The 20,954-nt window shown below is 41.3% G+C and overlaps 1 protein-coding gene across 2 annotated transcripts in view; it reads left to right on the forward strand.

Annotated features, from left to right (window-relative positions):
• The window catches only part of atp8b2 (ATPase phospholipid transporting 8B2), a 50,576-nt gene that overhangs the window by 16,590 nt on the left and 13,032 nt on the right, over window positions 1–20,954 (forward strand). For both annotated transcript variants that reach the window (XM_056267667.1, XM_056267666.1), the window contains 17 exons: window positions 2,882–2,940; window positions 3,029–3,142; window positions 3,317–3,415; window positions 3,575–3,636; window positions 4,829–4,901; window positions 5,593–5,669; window positions 5,779–5,852; window positions 6,729–6,887; window positions 6,990–7,078; window positions 7,252–7,448; window positions 8,872–9,080; window positions 17,104–17,138; window positions 17,234–17,402; window positions 17,612–17,800; window positions 19,095–19,210; window positions 20,513–20,677; window positions 20,756–20,867. In XM_056267667.1, coding sequence (XP_056123642.1) covers window positions 2,882–2,940; window positions 3,029–3,142; window positions 3,317–3,415; window positions 3,575–3,636; window positions 4,829–4,901; window positions 5,593–5,669; window positions 5,779–5,852; window positions 6,729–6,887; window positions 6,990–7,078; window positions 7,252–7,448; window positions 8,872–9,080; window positions 17,104–17,138; window positions 17,234–17,402; window positions 17,612–17,800; window positions 19,095–19,210; window positions 20,513–20,677; window positions 20,756–20,867 — 1,998 coding nt within the window. The remainder of the gene's footprint in view (window positions 1–2,881; window positions 2,941–3,028; window positions 3,143–3,316; window positions 3,416–3,574; window positions 3,637–4,828; window positions 4,902–5,592; window positions 5,670–5,778; window positions 5,853–6,728; window positions 6,888–6,989; window positions 7,079–7,251; window positions 7,449–8,871; window positions 9,081–17,103; window positions 17,139–17,233; window positions 17,403–17,611; window positions 17,801–19,094; window positions 19,211–20,512; window positions 20,678–20,755; window positions 20,868–20,954) is intronic.

Here is a 20,954-nt window from a genome sequence, read left to right on the forward strand (position 1 = left end):
ATATCAAACCTGTATGATTTGCTTTTCTCTGTGGAACACAAAATATTTTGAACAACATTGGTGTCCAAGCAATAATAGAACCCTTTGACTTTTATTGTATGGACAGTATCTTCTTTTGTGCTCCACAGAACAATGAAAGTCATACAGATTTGGAACGACGTGGAGCATGGGTAAATTATGACAGAATTTTCTGTCTCTTTAAAGGGTTAGTTCACCCAAAAATGTCTCCAGTGGTTTAACCTCAATTTTATGAAGCAAGTGCTTTGTTTGCGAAAAAAAAACTTAATTTACCACTTTATTTATGAAATATTAATCTCCATCGCACGTTCACGAAACAACGTCTGCTCTCGCATCAACACAGCATGCATGCTTCGTGTTGCTCTCATGAATGGGTGTTGGAGATTCATATTTTTTAAATCAAGTGGTAAATTGTTTTTGTTTTTTTGCGCAGAGCACTCGGGTCGCTTCATAGAATTGAGGTTAAACCACTGGAGTCACTTGGATTACTTTAATGATGTCTTTACTACCTTTCTGGGGCTTAAAAAGTGATAGTTGCGTAGGCTGACAATGGAGGGACAGAAAGCTCTCAGATTTCATTAAAAAGATCTTCATTTGTGTTCCGAAGATTAACCGAAGTCGGTTACACTTTATTTTAAGGTGTCATTGTTACAGTGTAATAATTATATATTTAAGTACTGACTAATATTAAGCAACTACATGTACTTACTATAGGGTTAGGGTAGGATTAGGATTTGGTTGAGGGTTAGTTGAATGTAATTATGCATAATTTACTGTTATTACTTTAGTAAGTACATGTAACATATGTAACAAGGACACTAAAATAAAGTGTTACCCCAAAGTCTTAAATGCAGGGTGAGTAATTAATGACAGAATTTTCATTTCTGGGTGTACTAACCCTTAAAGGGTACCCTAGGTTAGTGTTAGGTTAAATAGGTACATATTGAATACAAAGGAGTTCTTTTAAGGGTGCTGCCCCCGTAAAAAGTTAATGTACAGTTTTTGCTGACGGTGTAGAGACTTTTTTTTTTTTGGTGGCAGCATAAGGTTGTTTTAGTGTGTGTGCATATTGCTGTGTGTTGGCTATGTGGGCAGTGTATATAAATCGGCCAGAGCTGTTTTAACACAGGAAACCACAGACATTGAGAGTCTTGGTGACTGAACAGGCTACAGACTGGCTATATTTGCATGCATGCATGGGTTTATGGGTTTGACCTTTCGATGCAAACATACAGTAAATGGTGCAGATGCACCTCCCGGCCATTCAGCAGTCCTCTTTCTCTCACTATCAAGCAGGGAGTAAATGAGGTCAGTGTTTTTTTTTTTTTTTTTTTTTTTTTTTTTTTAAAGAAGATTCTCATCTATATTACAGCAGCACAGAGTGAAATCAGACCAACCAAATGCTTCAATATATCTGCAAGCTACTTGCAAACTATCACAGTAAAAGGTTTTGTTGAGGGTGAAGAAGAGATGAGAGATAAGAGTGAGTTTCAGTGTCTTTTGTCTTGAGAGGAGATGTTTGATGGAGATGATGATGCTCAACACTCCCTTGGTCTATCTTCAGCTCTAGCCAGCAAAAACTGAGACTTTTTGCAAATTCACAATGGTCTATGATCTTTTCATCACACTAGAGCAAAGGGACGTGTCTCCTCCACTAAGATGCAGCAAGTCACCCATGGATAATATGATGTAATGACACACACTCACTCTCTTTCTCTTGCTCTCTCTTTCTCACGTACAGACAGTCTGTCACATGGAGTGGCCATTACCTAGCACCAAAATACTGTGCAGCTGTGAGCACAGGATGTGACAGATGCATAGCGAAGTGAATCCGGCAAAGACATTTTCTACAATTTCTTTAAAAATAGGAGAGAACCAAACAAAGGAGCTTTTCTCAGAAACAAACTGGTGTGTTGTTTTACTACACACTACTAACGTGTGTTTTTGTATCATATATGTCAGTCTGGCTGGAAACAGGTGTAAAGAGCTTAATGTGAGCTTCTGAAACTGAGTCTCGCTTTCAACAGCAGGTGTATGACTATATGCTAACCGCAGTCTATTCTTTCACACTTAGTCCCGTTTTCAGCCTCATCATGCAGAAATTAATCTGTCACACTACAATAAGCCATTGGTTCCTTCTTGTTGTTGTTTTGCGTTTGACTTAGCAACCACAGCTCGGTCACACTTGATGAAAGTTGGTGTTTAGCATTGACACGACCCTCTGACCGTATAGTTTGTCTCATGAGGAACTGAAAGTTACTGTATGCCACTGCCACTCGATGATGTCTTTACGTGTGTGACTTTTATGGCTGTTATTGACCAATGTGCTTCTTTTCGCACTGAAGAACTGACTTTTTTCTCCGCAAAATAAAGTGCATTTTGCATGTGTTGATTGTTTTTCATGGAACACACAATCTCATACATTCATTGTTTCGAACATCTTCCAAAAATTATATTTTGGTTGTAGGAACAGTGATTTAAAATGTCGGAAAAACATGATAATGTTCAGTTTCCTTAATGATAGTATAGAATAACGTTCCTTAATTAAACTTATTTTTCCTTAATGGTAATACAATGTTATAAAAGGTTAGTATGAGGTTTTTGAAATGTTCTTTAAACTTCATTTTTATTAACTACTCAACATTCCAGGTACATTGATTTGTGTAACGTTCAATACAGTACGTGGAACGGCGCTTTAAAGCGAATCACTTTGCTCAAACTGAGCAAATATGTCAAGACATTATTAAATGGAAAAAGATTGAGGACACTTTTATAATGTCCACTTTAAATGTATCTTTCATCAGCCTTTTTATTCCGGATATTTCAGCCTGTTTTTACATCTCATGTTTTGTTTTCTTCACAGAGGAGGAAAGAAGAGTCCGAGCCAATGATAGAGAGTACAATGAGAAGTTCCAGTATGCTGTAAGTCACACATTCAACCTGTACAGTCACACATTCAACCTGTATCTTCTGCCTATCCCACCCCCTTCATCTCTTTTCTTGTCCGCAGAACAACTGCATCATGACCTCAAAGTACAACATCATCACCTTCCTACCAGTCAACCTGTTTGAGCAGTTCCAGGAAGTTGCCAATACTTACTTCCTGTTTCTTCTCATACTGCAGGTATATACTGATTATGTGCAGATAAAACAGTGAGGTCATTTTCAAAGGTCTATTCATGGCTGTTATCATGACAATTCCTCTAGACCTAAAACTTGCAATTAGCAGCACATGGACACCCATTAACTTTAATTCTAAAAATGCCTAAAATGAATTGTGTGTCTGTTTTTGTCTCAGTTGATTCCACAGATTTCCTCATTGTCCTGGTTCACCACCATTGTGCCTTTAGTGCTGGTGCTGAGCATCACTGCAGTCAAAGATGCCACCGATGACTATGTGAGTCTCACACACACGCATACTGTAATGTACAGTAACTTCCAAACTCCCCTCCTCACAGAAATATTCTAAGACTCATAACATCACCTTAAACACCACAACTTCCTCACGAAAAAAACAGTCAGACACACTTTTCACACACATCTGTTTCTCCCACAGTTTCGTCACAAGAGTGACAAACAGGTGAATAACCGTCAGTCTCAGGTCCTCATCGGTGGCATGTAAGTCTTATATTAATATACACACTTCCTCTTACATTGTGTTTACTGGGGTGTGCCATATCATACCGTTCACGATAATACCGGTATAAATTTTAACATGATAAAAAAGTGTCATATCGCGATATCAATGATATAGCGACGCGATGACGTATGGCGCATTTACGTTCCCTAGCGTGCACAACAACATCACCTGTCTGAGAGTAAGAGCAGCCTGTCAGCCTCCGATGACAATTTAGTACATAAAAAGGGAGCTACTTCAATAGAATGGAAGTGGTTTGGTTACAAGAGGTCAGACCTCCAACAAAGCACAATATTTTGCAAAATATGCAACAAAAAAAACTGTTACTGCTAGGTGGAAACACAACAAGCAAAAACACACCGTCGAGTACAACCAAACTTTCTCCGAGACGCAATTTCAAAAACAGCTTTAGTGTTCAGCGGTGCTGCCGCGTCTTCTCTTTCTCGTCTCTCAAAATGTGTTGCACAAGGCAAGAGTCAAGCGCTGCAGGCGGCGATACCACACTCTTGCGTTTAGGAGTCGGGACATAACTGAATTGTCACTTGCACAATCGGGCCATCAGTGCATCACAACTAAAGTTTATAATTGTCACGTCTTCTTAAGTCTTATCAGTTTAAACATTCAAGCGATTTTAAACTATCCAGTAGGCTACTCGCGCGCTCTCTGATGGTGTGTTCACACCGAACGTGAATAGAGCGTCAAATACGCGTCTATCACGTCTAGTTAGACGCTTGAATCTTCCGCTCGAGTTCGAATTTTTCAACTTGCGCGGAAGACGTTCGCGGGACATTTAGGCGAGATAAACGTAATGAAAAAAAAAAAAAAAGATTTTCTATATCGTCATAAATATCATTATTGCAAATATTCTTGAGATATCGTGATATAATTTTGAGGCTATATCGCCCACCCCTAGTGTTTACAAGAATATCTACTAAGAAAATATAAATGTGTCTGAGCTGTTGCGCACAATGTAGTGAATGTTCACAACATAAAAAAGTTTGTATTTTATATTTTAACTTGTAAAGTAATATTACTTTTATTCACAAAAATACAATGTATATGTGTGTGTGTGTGTGTGTGTGTGTATATATAAAATATATATACAAATATTACATTACAACAATTATATATAATTTGTCCAACAATCACAAAGCACTTTTTTCACTTTCTCAGTCTTCAGAAGGAGAAATGGTTGAATGTCAGAGTGGGTGACATCATCAAACTGGAAAACAATCAGTTTGTGGCTGTGAGTTTTCCTCTATAGTCCTTCATGACATTAATTCAGTAAACATGGTTTATTAAAATAAAAAGACACTTTACTAGCTCAGCTTTCCCAGACATTGCTTTTAGTAATTCAGGGTCATGTAGGCACACGTACAATGTCTTATGCATTTGCTCTTGAATACTGCACTGTGATATTGATCCAGTAGCCAAGGTCTGATTCGCTGATTATGCTGCTGGTTATGCAACTCTTTCTCCAGAGGATAAACAGCAGCTTGGACGTCTTTTTAATATGCTAATTGCAGTTTGGATCTCACTGTATGCCAGTGTTATTTTAGTAATATTTACATACTATTGTATTTTTTTATTGATATTTCGAATTGGCTTTTATTTTTATACTTTTACAAAGTTCTAATTTTAGTTACATGTTTAGTAATTTTTGTTATTTACTTTTGTTATTATTATTAGTTTTTTCTCCTAAATATCGGTATTTAGGGTAATTACTTTTTATTACATTTTTATTTTTTATTTATTTTCTTTCCAGTTAGTAATTTTAGTGTTTCAAATTCAACAAAATCAAAATTAGAAATGTTGTCTTGGCTACTAAATGGAATAACTTATTTTATTTTAGCTTTACTTTTATTGAACAAAAATGTTTTAACAGTTTTAGTTTTAGCTAACAATGATAACCCTTCTGTATACTTAATGTGTTGCAGGCTGACCTGCTCCTGTTGTCCAGCAGTGAACCACATGGCCTCTGTTACATTGAAACTGCAGAACTGGATGGGGAAGACTGTGTTTATTTCTTGAATTTGTCTTTTTGATTTCATATTTCCAGTGCAGCTCAATACAAAAAATATATATTTTTTGTTAATGTCTTCATTTATCTCCCACAGTGAGACGAACATGAAGGTGCGTCAGTCTCTGTCTGTTACCTCAGAGCTAGGATATCCTAATAACCTGGCCCAGTTTGATGGTATGTCATTTGGTATTGAATGCGCTCCAGTTAGATGTGAAAGTTAGTGAGAGTGGAAATGAGAAAGAATTAGTAAGAGAAAGAGAGATATAAGCAATCTTGTGAACTGATCAATGAGAGAATATGTTTGTGTACAGTATGTTTCAGATTTGCAGAAGTGCATGGAACAAGAATAGAAAGGCAAAAAAAGGAATTGCATATTTTCAGACAGAGGGGTTATTCCAGTATGAACCGCACTCACTGATACTGTTAATTTGCATGTACTGCCTGTGTTGTATTAGCACAGATTTACTAAAGGAATTATGCAAATCAGGTAACAGCACAAACTCATCCAAATCTGTGCTGAATGGTTCAAGGCAAGCTCGATTGTGTAAGATGCAGCAGACTGCAGTGATAGGGCAAACGTTACTATAGCACCACTGCATCATTCATTCACTGCATCACCATCATTTGATGAATTGCTTACCATGAAAAATAAAATAGAAATTGTATAATTAAATAAAATAAATGTGTAAATGTGCAAAAATTACGCAACTGTTTTCCCTCACTGCGAGTTGGTGTACTGGAAAAAGAGAGAGAGGAAAGATATACTGAGTCAAAGTGTGATGTGATGTGGTGGACAGATTCTCAGCAACATTTCTTTAACACCCTCCGCAGTTTTCTGCTACACACACACTCACACCATCAAACCTGTGTCAGCACAGACCACCCACGCTTCCTGTTTTTAAACAACAACAAAAAATTCCAAAGCTCACAATAGTAACAAGGTCCAGGATGCTGAACAGTTGGTCATGACACATATTACATAAAATTTCAATATTTTCCTTATGTGTGACCTAATTTTTCTTATCTTGCTCGCGCTGTGTGTATCTGCAGGAGAAGTGGTGTGTGAGCCTCCCAACAACAAGCTCGATCGTTTCTGTGGGACTCTGTATTGGAAAGACTGTAAATACCCCCTCAGCAACCAGAACATGCTGCTCCGAGGCTGCGTACTGCGGAACACAGAGAGCTGCTATGGCCTCGTTATATTCGCAGGTTGGTCTGTCTGTCTGTCTGTTTGTCTGTCTGTGTGAATGTGTCTGTGTCTGTGTGTGTGATTTATTTTTCGTTTTAACCTGTAATAATATTACATCTCAGGTCCTGACACCAAGCTGATGCAGAACAGCGGACGGACTAAGTTCAAGCGGACCAGTATAGACAGATTGATGAATACGCTGGTGCTTTGGGTGAGAAGAAACTGTTTACAAACACACACTCTCCTACAAACCTCTGCTGAATGTGTAAAGATTTGAGGCCAAAATTTGTAGGCTGCAAATTAATGTTTGAGTGTAAATAAATAGGCACACTCAAGTTTTGAAAATTAATCCAGTTTCCATGTATATAATTTTCCCCTGCTCAGATTTTTGGGTTCCTTGTGTGTATGGGCGTGATCTTGGCCATAGGAAATGCCGTTTGGGAGAAAGAAGTGGGTGCTCTGTTCCAAAGTTTCCTACCTTGGGATCCTCCAGTGGACAACTTCCTGTTCTCAGCCTTCCTGTCCTTCTGGTCCTATGTCATCATCCTCAACACAGTCGTGCCCATCTCTCTCTATGTCAGGTGAGAGAGAGCATGATGTGGAGAGATGAAGGATGTAATGAAGAGAGAAAGTTGTGAATAATCTGGAAATGGAAATATGGAAATGGCCTGAAACACACAAAAAATGTTTTAAACAAATGGTCAGTGGAAAGCGGTGCTTAAGCCATTTATTTAAGCTGTTTTATTCTCTTTTTATTTTAGATGAGGTTTGTCAACATTTGTGTGATTATGTAATTTTCTAGTGATGATCAGACCTAAGCATTACATTTTTCGTCATTCAAACTAGTTATTAAAATTTTTTACTACAATTATTTGTTGTATCAAGGTTATTACCGTTAACTAAAACTATAAAACAAAAATGTTAACTGAACTAAAATATAAATATTAGACAGAAAATTTGGCAACTAACTGAAATAAGTTTAAGTTGAAGCATTAAAATTAAAGAAAAAAACTAAAACTTAAATAAAAATAAGTTAAACCTAAACAGTAATATTTTAAATAAAACATTATAAAATTACTAAAAAATAAACTAAAATGAAAAAATATAACAAAGGCTAATTTAAAACATTAATAAAAAACTATTATAAATAATACTAAAAAAACACTTGAGTTGTATGATTTTAGTCATTAGATGCTGTCTAAGGTCAAGACCTCTGTGACGAGGATTTAGGACTACTTTTCATGCTAGGTTATTTTTATGTTAGATGATACTTAATCTATTGCTTTTGCTTTTTAAAAAGTCTTGAGACACCAAAGGTGTATCATATTCAGGACAAAATGCCTATTTAATCTATTTATCTAGACTTTTTTGTATTAGCTTCAGTTAATTTTATGCTTAATACATGCTTTATGCATTCTGTTTATTTTATTTAGATTTTTTGTTGTTGTTTTCATGTTTCCCCAGGCTTTCCCTAACAGGTAAGAGATAGTCCCTATAGACTTCCCCTTTTTTCTCTCTCTGACATAACAACAGCCTCCCGTATAACATAGTCCATATAACACCACTAAAGTCCTGATCCGAACCCTTCTGAACCAGCTCTCTGAATGAGCGCTAACTCTGCTGTGTGGTCCAGTGAATGTAACCCACCTCTGACCGGTGCAGACTCATACAGGAAGAACTGCAGCGTGGCACTGAGCAGCACCATGGCATGACACACATACCCATAGTCTGTTAAATAAAAGATTTGTAAAGCTTCTATAAATTAATATGATTAAATCTTGCTTTTAATGGTCTGGCAGATTGTTGTGCTATAATCTGTCTCAGCTGCACACTGTAAAACAGGAAATCTGTACATTTTTGTGTCTGTTATGTTTTGTTGTGAGTTTGCCATGTGTCGGAGGTCTGTAGTCATTTTGAGTGTTTCTACAGGAAATCACGCCACATTTGCATTGTGATATGATAACCCTTCGTCTATTTCTCTGTCCATCTGTCTGAATATCTTAGTGTGGAGGTGATTCGTCTGGGTCACAGTTACTTCATTAATTGGGACCGGCGGATGTTCTGCAGTCGTAGTAACACAGCAGCAGAGGCCCGGACCACCACACTTAATGAAGAGCTGGGACAGGTGGAGTACATCTTCAGTGACAAGACAGGAACCCTCACCCAGAACATCATGACCTTCAAAAAGTGCTCCATCAACGGTCATACATATGGTGAGGAACACACACTACTGACAGTTATAACAGAGGTATAATGTGCAAACAACTGGTCATTATCGCAGTATCAGTTTTGTAACATCTTGAAGGGGGTTATATTGTGCGTTACCTTGCTTGTACACAGCTGCCTAACAAATAATACAGATGTCATGATTCTGAACAGACAACTAAACAAAATAACCTGTAATTTATTAGATGTTCTGACAAAATTTTAATTGCTGCAGTCAATTTATAAGGTTTAATTAAATCTGAATTATTTATTTTGAAAAAACGGTTTAAATGAACGATTCAGTGACTCACTTATAAATACTTCACTCGTTTCATTACTGGATGAATCAGCATTTTTAAAGAATCTCCTGAATGAATGATTCAATGGAAGTCACTTGTCACCATCTGCTGGTGTAACAATATAATTGAAACAATCGTTATTTGAAGTGCCAAGTTTTATTCAAAGGGTGATTTGCTCTATGTTGATCTCTTCCTATAAAACAAATATTTATATTATAACAGAAGCACTGGGATAAAAGTTTATAGTTCAGATATGAACACTGATGTCTATATCACTGTTCATATCTGAACTATAAAATTTTATCCCAGTACTTCTGTTATAATATAAATATTTGTAATACAGAAATAACAAAACTGTGTGCTTGAAAAGACTCTTTGTAAAGCTGTTCTCTTACGAGAGTATCTCTCGTACTGCGTAATATCTTACGCTACGGGGAAAACCTCTTTTCCACGAGATATTGAAGCCAAAAATTATCCTTAATTTTGAATTAATGTAAAACGCTGTGCAGCAGCATGCAGACATAGGCAGGACGGCTCGCGCGCCTATTGGCTGCCCTGCTGCAACAGCAGCAGCCTATATCATATGGTGACACCATATCCAATGGGGGCATTTCGCGCCCATTTCGTCATGTCCCACCAGAAAGGGCGTGGTCTCGCCCTATAAATATAGCTCGATAAGGCTGGTACACTGATTTTCATCTCTTCAGCGAAGCCTCTCGCATCGCTGGATCCGGAGTGAGAAGCCGCGCCGTCGACGCAAGCCTTTCAGCGGGACGAGCTTCTGGAGTCGCTGGCCTTGCCGCCTTCAACTGCCGTACCTGCTGCGCTTTCCGGCGTACTATATATCCTTTACTCTGCTCTGTGTGTATGTGTGTGTGTGTGCTCGCCCCGCGACTCACACTTCTATCATCTAAAAAAGCAGCGTCTTTGTAAAGATGCCATCCTCCTGTGGCTCGTGCCGAGCCACACTCAGCGACGGGGACCGCCATGTGATGTGTTTCCTGCCTGTGAGAGGATCATGCAGCTCTCACGCTCGGCGACTGCGGCTGCCCTCACTGCGAGCTATTGCCTACGGTGACTCTGAGGACTCGCCTGGCATCCTTCAGCGAGACTGCACTTCCACCCGCTGCAGTGCCGCGCCGTAAAAAAGCGCCGTACTCAGCGGGTCCTCGAGCCTTCTCCAGCCCGTGAAAGCTCGCCGGTTCGCCTGCCAGCTTCACCAGCTTCACTCGAGTCGCTCACTGACGGATAACGGCCGCCGCGCGCTGCTGCTTCCGCCATTAATGACGACGAGATAGCTGCATCTGTAGAGGAGACCTGCTGCTCTATCCTGGCGTCGGACAGTGAGGACTGGGCGAGGTCTGTGGACCTCCCCCTTCTGTCCGCGAGTCGTCAGGGAAACGGGCCAGCATCAAGACCGCGAGCCCTAAAACCGCGGCTAGCTTTCTTTACGTTATAAGAAATCTACCCCGCCCCCCATGGGCGTGCGTCACCGGCAAAATGAGAAAAGAGTGTGTTTTAGTCCCCGCCGAGGCCGGACTAATCTCCATTTCTTAAACATTTCTCAGCTCCTAGTTTGAGCGGCTGAAAATGTCATTATTGCAGCAATGAGCCTGTTGTATAACACGCACACCTGCATACAAACGCCAACACACACAAAACTGTGATGACACTCTCTTATCTGCTTGCACTAATATAGTTCTCCCTGTGGCTCAGTGGCGGAACCCGAAGCCTTTCGCGCGAGAGACCTGTGTTCGATCCCGGCTCTCGCAGCAGATAAAAATTTAGTCTCGCCGCGGCCAGACTTCCACCAAAATTTTTCGCTCGTTCAGTTCCAGAAAATGCGACTGTTCCAGTGTATTTTGCAGTAAACAAGCCGGTACCACAGCCCGCTTGCCTGCACATAAATGCTGTTCCCACAGCGACCCAGATAAATCACATAAACAGTGTATTTTCTGGTATTCCGGCCACAGCCGATGGTGTTATGAGTGTAATAAAAATGCCCACAACCCAGTGCTCATTTCTACACACAAACACAGCCCGCAAAAATGCAGGGCTCGCACAAACAAAATCACCTCATGTCGATTGTGCACTAAATGTAGTGAATGTGCCTACGTCTCAGTGCCCACAAACACTACACACCACATGTCCCACGGGTTCTGTAAAAACGAAACCAACACGCATTCAGTCAGCTCAGGCCGACGGTGTTTTTCAGTGCAGTAAATGTCCCCGCTGTCCTGCGCCCACATTCACTCACAGACATGTTAAGCCCCACGGGGCTCGCCCCGCTCTCTCTCCCTCAGCAAACTGCTATAAGGGTTTTGAGCGCGGCCAGGCTGCCCGCCGCGATCGGCGCGCCCCCCGCCTCACACACTGTAAACACAGTGTCTGCGTTACAGCACGCCGGAGCTCCCTTGCCGTCACTATGTCACGGCCAGAGCCCAGATCTCATTCTACCCCTAGCTATTCACGCGAAAGTGTGGGCACAGCTTCCTGGGGTATCAGAATGGGTGCTGAACACTATAAAAAGAGGCTATTCGCTACAGTTCTCTCGACGTCCCCGCCATTATACGGCGTGCGTCGAGACGACGGTGAAAACGAAGTATCTCATCTACTTCGAGCCGAGATAGCGAAACTACTGAGCAAAGGTGCTATAGAACCTTTATCTCAAGATCAGAGCGAAGGGGGCCTACACAGCAGATATTTTCTGGTACCGAAAAAAGATGGAGGTCTCAGACCCATTTTAGATCTGCGACAGCTGAACAGAGTGCTTGTGAAGCACCAGTTCAGAATGCTTACAACCAGGAAAATCCTCGCGCAAGTTTGCCAAGAGGACTGGTTTATGTCAGTAGATCTGAAAGACGCCTATTTCCAGATACAAATAGCGTCCCATCACAGGTGATTCTTGAGATTCGCCTTTGAGGGCCAGGCATATCAATACACAGTCCTGCCGTTCGGCCTGTCCCTAGCACCCCGTACATTCACGAAGTGCATGGACGCGGTTCTCGCACCCCTGAGACTCCAGTGCATGCGAGTTTTGAACTACTTGGACGATTGGCTGATTCTAGCTCGATCTCACTCAGAGCTCATAGAACACAGGGCCACATTACTCGAGCACCTCGAGAATCTGGGCCTCACAGCCAATCGGGCGAAGAGCTCACTGTCCCCCAGTCAGAAAATTTCTTTCTGGGTACAGTGCTGGACTCGCAATCCATGACAGCACGCCTGTCATCGGAGCGCAGACTCGACATTCAGCGCGTCGCGAAATCCTTCCGCCACGGCTCTATAGTCCTGCTCAAAAGGTTTCAGAAAATGCTGGGCCTGATGGCCTCAGCAGCCTCTGTGCTCCAGCTGGGCCTGCTTCACATGCGCCCACTGCAGATGTGGCTGAAAGCGCGAGTTCCGCCCTGGGCACGGACCGCTGGTCTGTTTCGCCTCAGGGTCGATCTAAAGTGCGTTTTCAGCTCTGAAACCTTGGAAAGTAACCGACTGGTGTCAGTCAGGTGTGTGTCTGGGGACCGCCTCGAGTGTGCAGGTGGTGTCTACGGACGCCTCCACCTCGGGATGGGGAGCGCTGCTCAAGGGCAGACCGTTCGCTGGCCTGTGGTCAGAACGGGAAAGGCTCCTTCACATAAACTGCTGGGAAATGATAGCAGTCGACAAAGCGCTACGGTGCTTCTGTCCCCAGATAAAAGGTCACCACGTCCTGGTCCGGTCGGACAACATGTCAGTGGTGGCACACATAAATCGCCAGGGCGGCGTCAGGTCCCGAAACCTTTACAGGTTGACGGAACGCCTTCTGGTCTGGGCTCAGCACAACCTGCTCTCGCTGAGAGCAGCGCATGTGCCTGGTCACCTGAATGTGGGACCAGACAGACTGTCCAGAAACAATGTCCCAGCAGGGGAATGGTCGCTGCAACCGCAAGACGATCCAACTGCTGTGGAAAACGTTCGGCAGAGCGCAGGTGGACCTGTTCGCGTCCCACGAAAACGCTCACTGTCCGAAATATTTCTCCAAGAGCAAGGACGCGCTGGCCCACGTCTGGCCCCGCTGTCCCCTCTATGCTTTTCCCCCCGTCTCGCTCCTGCCTCAAGTGCTGGAACGAATCAGGGAAAACGGATGCCCAGTGCTGCTTGTGGCTCCGCTCTGGACAAACCAGACTTGGTTTCCAGTCCTGATGCGGCTAACCAGCACTGCCCCGTGGCCAATACCGTTGAGGAAAGACCTCCTCTCTCAGGCCAAGTGCTCGATTTGGCATCCTCGCCCGCAACTATGGTCCCTACATGCATGGGCCATCAACGGATTCCCGCTAACCTCCTGGAGGGAGTGTTAAACAAGATCACGCAGGCGAGAGCCCCGTCTACTAGACGGCTCTACTCCTCGAAGTGGTCTGTGTTCTCTGCCTGGTGTCAAGCTCAGGGCTTTTCTCCCGTAGACTGCGGGTCACGGAAGTACTCTCCTTCCTTCAAGAGCTGCTGGATAAGGGCAGGGCCCCATCCACGCTCAAAGTGTACGTGGCGGCCATAGCAACGTTTACAAAACCTGTGTCTGGCCAGTCACTGGGGAAAAATGACCTAGTCGTGCGATTCCTTAAGTGAGCTCGGAGGCTGAACCCTCCCAGACCTCCTTCAGTCCCGGTGTGGGACCTTTCTACGGTTTTGGAAGCCATGAAAGGTGCCCCGTTCGAGCCAATCCATTTGTCAGACATGAAGCATCTGTCTTTCAAAACGGTGTTTCTTTTGGCTCTCGCTTCAGTGAAGCGCATAGGGGACTTACAAGCGCTTTCAGTAAGCGCGTCATGTATGGAGTTTGGGCCTAATGACTCAAAAGTCATACTCAAACCAAGGCACGGGTACGTGCCCAAATCCCTCAACACACCGTTCAGGGCCCAGGTTATTTCCCTGTGCGCTCTCTCGGTTCATGATGAGGAGGAGGATGCGAGTCTCCTTTGCCCTGTCAGGGCACTGAGAGCTTATGTGTCCCACTCATCTGTCTTCAGACAGACCAAGCAGCTCTTCGTTTTGTTTGGCGGATGCTCCAAGGGACTGGCCGCATCAAAACAGAGCCTATCCAGATGGATAGTCGACGCCATAGCACTGGCTTACACTTCTAAGGGCCTGCAGTGTCCTTTGGGTGTCAGAGCGCACTCCACGAGAGGCGTGGCCTTATAAATGTAGACGTTTTATAACCTAGAGGTTCCTGCCTTACAAGCCAAGCTTCTGTCGGTATAGAATTCAGTGCTATCTGCCCCGCTGTACCGGCCCAGATGCTGAGTTTTGCTTGTGCATCGCTCACTGAGCGATAAAACAGCTCCATGGGTGTTGAATAACCCATACTGTTACCCAGTTCAGGCTGAACACGTTCACCCTGTCTGTGTGAAACACTGTTAACATAACTAGCTCCTGTAGGATGCTATTTCATGGGGAATGATGCTTGCAGCCTCTCTTCTCCGACTCTCTGTGAGTCTATGGTGATTATGCACTACATGAGCCCCGGGCTACTGCCCTTGGGACTTTGGTGTCGGATCCCAGAACGCACGGCGTCTTGCATTGTGTTCCCCTTAGCGTAAGATATTACGCAGTACGAGAGATACTCTCGTAAGAGAACGTATTCTGTTACTAACGTAACCTCGGTTCTCTCTAGAGAGGGAACGAGTACTGCGTATCTTGCCGTGCACACACAGCTCTGGTTCGCTTCGGCGATGAAAACCAGTGTACCAGCCTTATCGAGCTATATTTATAGGGCGAGACCACGCCCTTTCTGGCGGGACGTGACGAAATGGGCGCGAAATGCCCCCATTGGATATGGTGTCACGCAGCGCCTCTCTCGATAGGCTGCTGCTGTTGCAGCAGGGCAGCCAATAGGCGCGCGAGCCGTCCTGGCTATGTCTGCATGCTGCTGCACAGCGTTTTACATTAATTCAAAATTAAAGTCGCTGTAAAGTCAAAATTAAGTATGTGTTTTGAGTTTGTCACACCACAGAAAAATGTGTTATTAGCCACCCAGCCAAATTTGAATGATAAAAAAAGCCAGCAAGTACATAAAATAAGCTATCAAAATCTTGAAAAAATGAGCTGTAATCTCTGCTATCAAACGCTGGGGGCGTGTCCACTGGCTGCGCTGAAACCACGCCCACTCGCGGGAAAGCTGCCGTCGTCGACTCGCCACACTCAACTCTACAGCCGGAATGGATGCTCGCACGGTGGGCACGCACTGCCGAATGGCACCAGTTGTCCGCGCGATGGGAGGATGAAGGCTGAGGCGGGAGTCGGTTCGGCCCCATTCACCAGTAACAGCGGATTATCAGTGAATCCCAGACAGTTATCTCCGACGAAAGTTTATAAAACTATCCCGTGTAAAATGATTACTTACAGAGGCGGGTTTTGGCGGTGATCCTCAGCTCTCCATCAAGGTTGGCTCTTCACAAAATTAATCCACTTCTTCTTGATGTAATCGTTTTTCGGAAATTTAAACAAGGACACCGATCTGTTTTTGTACGTGATCCGGTGATCGCATCCAGGTAGTACGCATTTCCGTGACGAAGGCATAGCTAGTAGCTAGCAATCTGTAGGCTGTGTTACTAATAATAGTACTGACAGTAACTCGCGATTGAGCGGCAAACTGATGTGAATGTGCTCTATAATATTGTTAGGAGCGGCCAGCCTCAGGGGCTCCAGTGCGTCATCAAGTAGGGGCGTGTCCAGGAGATCAAGGGCTCCAGTGCGTCATCGAGCCCTGTTTTAGCCCCGCCCAGAAAATCCGGAAAATAGCAATGGTGAAAAACTGTTTAACGATCTAACTCCACAATTCAGTACTTCACAGTTCACAGTCTTTGTAATATGTTTTAGCAATACATTTCTAACATTTATAATGTGTTTAGAATTTATTTTTGAAATTGCCTTTACAGGGACTTTAAGGATAATTTTTGGCTTCAATATCTCGTGGAAAAGAGGTTTTCCCCGTAGCGTAAGATATTATGCAGTACTCGTTCCCTCTCTAGAGAGAACTGAGGTTACGTTAGTAACCGAGTACGTTTTATACTTACACATGAATCTCTGGGTCAGCGGCAGCGCAAAAGCAGATTTTAATGTTCCGTTGTTATTTTGTCAGGTTAAATAGACACAGACGAATCGTTGTCATTTAGAAATGAGATCACCATCTTTTAACAATTAATTGTGCAGCTCTACTAAGATGGTTTGGCAGCGTTGCAAGTAACAGGGTTGCAGATTTGCACAAAAAAAAATTGTATTTGTATGATATTGTAATTTACTGGTTATAGACATTTAAATAAACGAATTAAATAGACTTTATTTATAAATAAAATGAAAAAATATATAAAAAAAATGTACAATAAACAATTAACAATAAATAATAATAACAAAATATATAATAATGGAAAAAAAAAACAGAATCAACCTCAAATATGAGCGAGATCAGACAAAGAACTGAAGCAACACAGGGCTTAATATACCCGAGCAAACTAATCAAATGAAAATCAGGTACAGGTGCATAGAATTAAACAGACACTTCATCACCCTAGAAACTAACTCAAAACATAGAAGACAAACCGAAACACGTGCAAAACCAATACAAATCAAACACAGGCAAGATTACACGTGACAAAACAAACCACAACTCACATATCCCTTACAATAGTAACAAACACAGACATGTTATACTGGATTAGATTTGTGTAACAAATCTCATGTCAGTCTGTCTCTTGTTTCACAGGTGAGGTGTTGGATATTCTGGGTACACAGCAAAAGGTCAGTGCAATCCAGATTCACTTAGTGCAATTAAGTTGTTGTCATTGTTAAAATATTGCTGCACAGAAAGAGCTAACATAGTCTGTTTTTCTCAGAGGGTCCAGCCCCTGGACTTCAGTGCTTGGAACCCTTTAGCAGACCAAGGCTTCTGTTTCTACGACCAGTCTCTGCTAGAGGCAGTGATGGTGGGAGAACCAGCAGTGCATGAATTCTTCCGGGTCTTGTCTCTCTGCCACACTGTCATGAGCGAGGAGAAGAGCGAGGGTAAGTATCTGGAACATGCTTTAAGGGGCGATTATCTGCCTTACTCAGAGAGTTATTTCATCCAATGGAAGAGTTTAAATAAGGAAGCTGTTGACTTTAATATTGTTAGGATGGAGCCATTCTGGATTGTAATATGATTATATTATCTCATTGTCTGTCCTCCTTCATGATGTGCTCCTTGCTTATTCTCTGTCTTTCACTTCCTAAAGGAGAGTTGGTGTATAAGGCTCAATCTCCAGATGAAGGGGCGTTAGTAACAGCTGCACGTAACTTTGGCTTTGTGTTCCGCTCTCGCACACCCGGCACAGTCACCACACAAGAGCTCGGCAAAGCGGTCACATACACGCTCCTCGCCATCCTGGACTTCAATAACATCCGCAAAAGAATGTCTGTAATAGGTAACACAAGCACACGCACACTCATTCTTGCATTTTACATAACAAAAATCATTTGACAACCCAGACAGCAAAATAGTGTCGGCACAGATCCCGCCCACATGATCTGGTACGCGTTGAATCTACATGTACCAGATGTGGCCCGGATCTGGGCCGAAACTGTTGCTGTCTGGGTATGTTTGTAAAAAGCACAGTATGCAATATATCACAAAAATGAAAGAGCTGCCACATAAAATTATTTTAAAAGGGAAGTTTTGTCAGATTTAACTAACTTTTGAGCCCCAACTATAACTATGTATGTACATAAACACTTTATTGTGCAGTTAACTGTGGCAAACTCCAGAGTGTACAGTTTTTAAACATTGTTTAGGCTGTAATGCCAGATGGTTTAGTACTGTGCAAGCATGAAAGAGCCAGTAAAATTCCCTTGGGACTGAGAAATCTAGATACAGCATAAATACTGCCCTGCCAAGCATCGTAAATAAGTGGAGCATTTGCGCTAAATTCAATACAGAAAGTGTTGTGCGTGCCATATACACTCTTATAATGCTGAATTATGGCCCATACGTTTGGGTAAGTGGTGCTTACATTGCTGCAGGCATTTCATTTTTGTTTGCATATTGTTACTTATGTTCATTTGGTCTGTTTACATGGAGAAGTGAGAGATTTATTGAGTGCACTGCAGAATTTTCTCTTAATCAATTTTGTTAATCTTGTTTTTTTTATATATATATATATATATATATATATATAACAATGCCCAAAATATCTTAAAAAAGAAGATATTTTGATTTATGAATTATAAAATGAATCATACATTTTTAGATTTTGTTAAAACAAGAAAAAACAATTTGCCAAATGGGTACGAAAAATTCAAGATACGTTATTTGAAAAGAAGTCAGATGTTATGTTATGACTATGAGATAATGGGAGCTAATAAGAGCAGAGCTTCTGCCATCACTGCAGAGGCACAAGCACAGTCTGTAATTTAATGAGTGTGTGTGTGGAGGGTGGTATACCCTAAGTTATAGGAACAAAATGTCCCCACAACGATGGCAATATCTGAAATCTTTGTGGAGACATTTTTTATCTCTATGAGGTAAACAGCATATAAATCATAGTAAGTGATGTTTTTTTGAAAATGTAAAAATGCAGAAAATTTCTGTGATGGTTAGGTTTAGGGTTAGGGGATAGAATATACAGTTTGTACAGTAAAAAAAAAATATATTTCCCATTAAAACATGGAAACCCAATATGTATGTGTGTGTGTGTGTGTGTGTGTGTGTGTGTCTCTCAGTGAGAAATCCAGAAGGCCGTATTCGTCTGTACTGTAAGGGGGCGGACACTGTGCTTTTCGAGAGACTTCATTCTTGCAACCATGAAATAATGAATATCACTTCAGATCATCTCAACGTGAGTGTTTGCATTTTTGTATTTGTTTATTTTGTATTTTATTGTTAGCTTTGTTTGTTACCTTGACTGTTTGTATCCAATATCAAGTCCTAAAATTACTCTAGGAGGAGAAGCCAACTGTCTGCTACTTTCTTTATAGATTAAACAACAGAGCCCTCTTGTGGATATTTTAGTATTGAAAGTCTATTAGTTGCGCTGTTACTAACATTATATGAGCTATTGTTGTAATTTAGTTATTTGTCTAGCAAACAAACAACAACATTTGGAATATAAAAATATAAATAAAAAGTATGTGTAATTAATAAAATGAGGTTGCAAGTAACAGGGTTGAAAATGTAGGCTATCACTAAGTAGGGGTTAGCAGGTTTGGGACCATGTTTGTTTGTAGTATTTAAAATGTATGTTTCTCGTAATATTTAATATAGAAATATATATATATATATATTTTAAAAAAAAAAAAATATATATATATATATAAATTGTAATTTTTGAAAAGTTTCTATTTTTGCAACAGAGAAGAAATAATGCTGTAAAATTAAGCATGCAATTCCTGTAGAATAATATTTTAATTATATGATTTATAATATTTTACTACAATCAATTGAATATCAATTCAACAGATTACACAAATATTCAAAAGCTTGGGGTCAGTAAGATTTTTTTTAATACTTTGAAAAAGTCTTTGTATCCTTGCTGAATAAGTATAATTTTTTTTGTTACCAAAAGTATATATATAATAAATGCTGTACTTTTGAACTTTCTAGTCATCAAAGACTAATAAAAAAAACATACTGTATATCACGGTTTCCAGAAAAATATTTGTTTTCAAACTGTTTTCAACATTGATAATAATAAGAAATGTTTCTTGAGCAACAAATGATCATATTAGAATGATTTCTGAAGGATCATGTGACACTGAAGACTGGAGTAATGATGCTGCAAATTCAGCTTTACCATCACATGAATAAATTACATTAAAAAAAAAATAGAAATCAATTATTTTATATTTTAATAATATTCACAGTATTACTATTTTTAACTGTATTTATTTTTGATCAAGTAAATACAGCCTTGGTGAGCATAAGTTCTTTCAAAAACCACACAAAAATTTTTTTATCAACTCCAGACATTTGAAAAGTGCTGTGTGTCAAAATGTAAAAAAAGAAAAGAAAAAGTTTTGAATTGCTAATAATAGTTTATCTAATATATCTAATGGTTTTCACAACAAAAAAAAATTAAAAACATGCATTCACCTTAATTATAAAGTTGATGTGGGAGGTTTGTGTATGTGTGTTTATGTAGGAGTATGCAGGTGACGGGTTACGGACGCTCGCAGTGGCCTATCGGGATCTGTCTGAGGAGCAGTGGGAGGAGTGGTCAGAGCGTTTCCGCGGTGCTGATAAGGCCACAGACTGCAGGGACGACCGGCTGGCTGCTGCCTATGAGGAGATCGAACAGGACATGATGGTATGTTTGTGTGTCCGATTCCTTTTGTTTTGTTTTCCATACTAGTTTTTTGGTGATTAATATCAATACTTGTTATAGTTGTTGGGAGCCACGGCTGTAGAAGATAAACTGCAAGAGGGTGTTCCTGAAACCATTGCCATTCTCTCACTGGCAAACATCAAGGTCTGGGTGCTCACTGGAGACAAACAGGGTAAGAACTGCATCGGATTCTAATGTCTTGCGAATTGGCCACAAGTGTTATCATTTACTTGACATAATTACAACTTTTTCACCCTTT

The sequence above is a fragment of the Rhinichthys klamathensis genome, unplaced genomic scaffold, assembly GCF_029890125.1.
Source record: "Rhinichthys klamathensis goyatoka isolate OS25496 unplaced genomic scaffold, OSU_Roscu_1.1 h1tg000262l_1, whole genome shotgun sequence".
Classification (NCBI taxonomy): domain Eukaryota; kingdom Metazoa; phylum Chordata; class Actinopteri; order Cypriniformes; family Leuciscidae; genus Rhinichthys; species Rhinichthys klamathensis.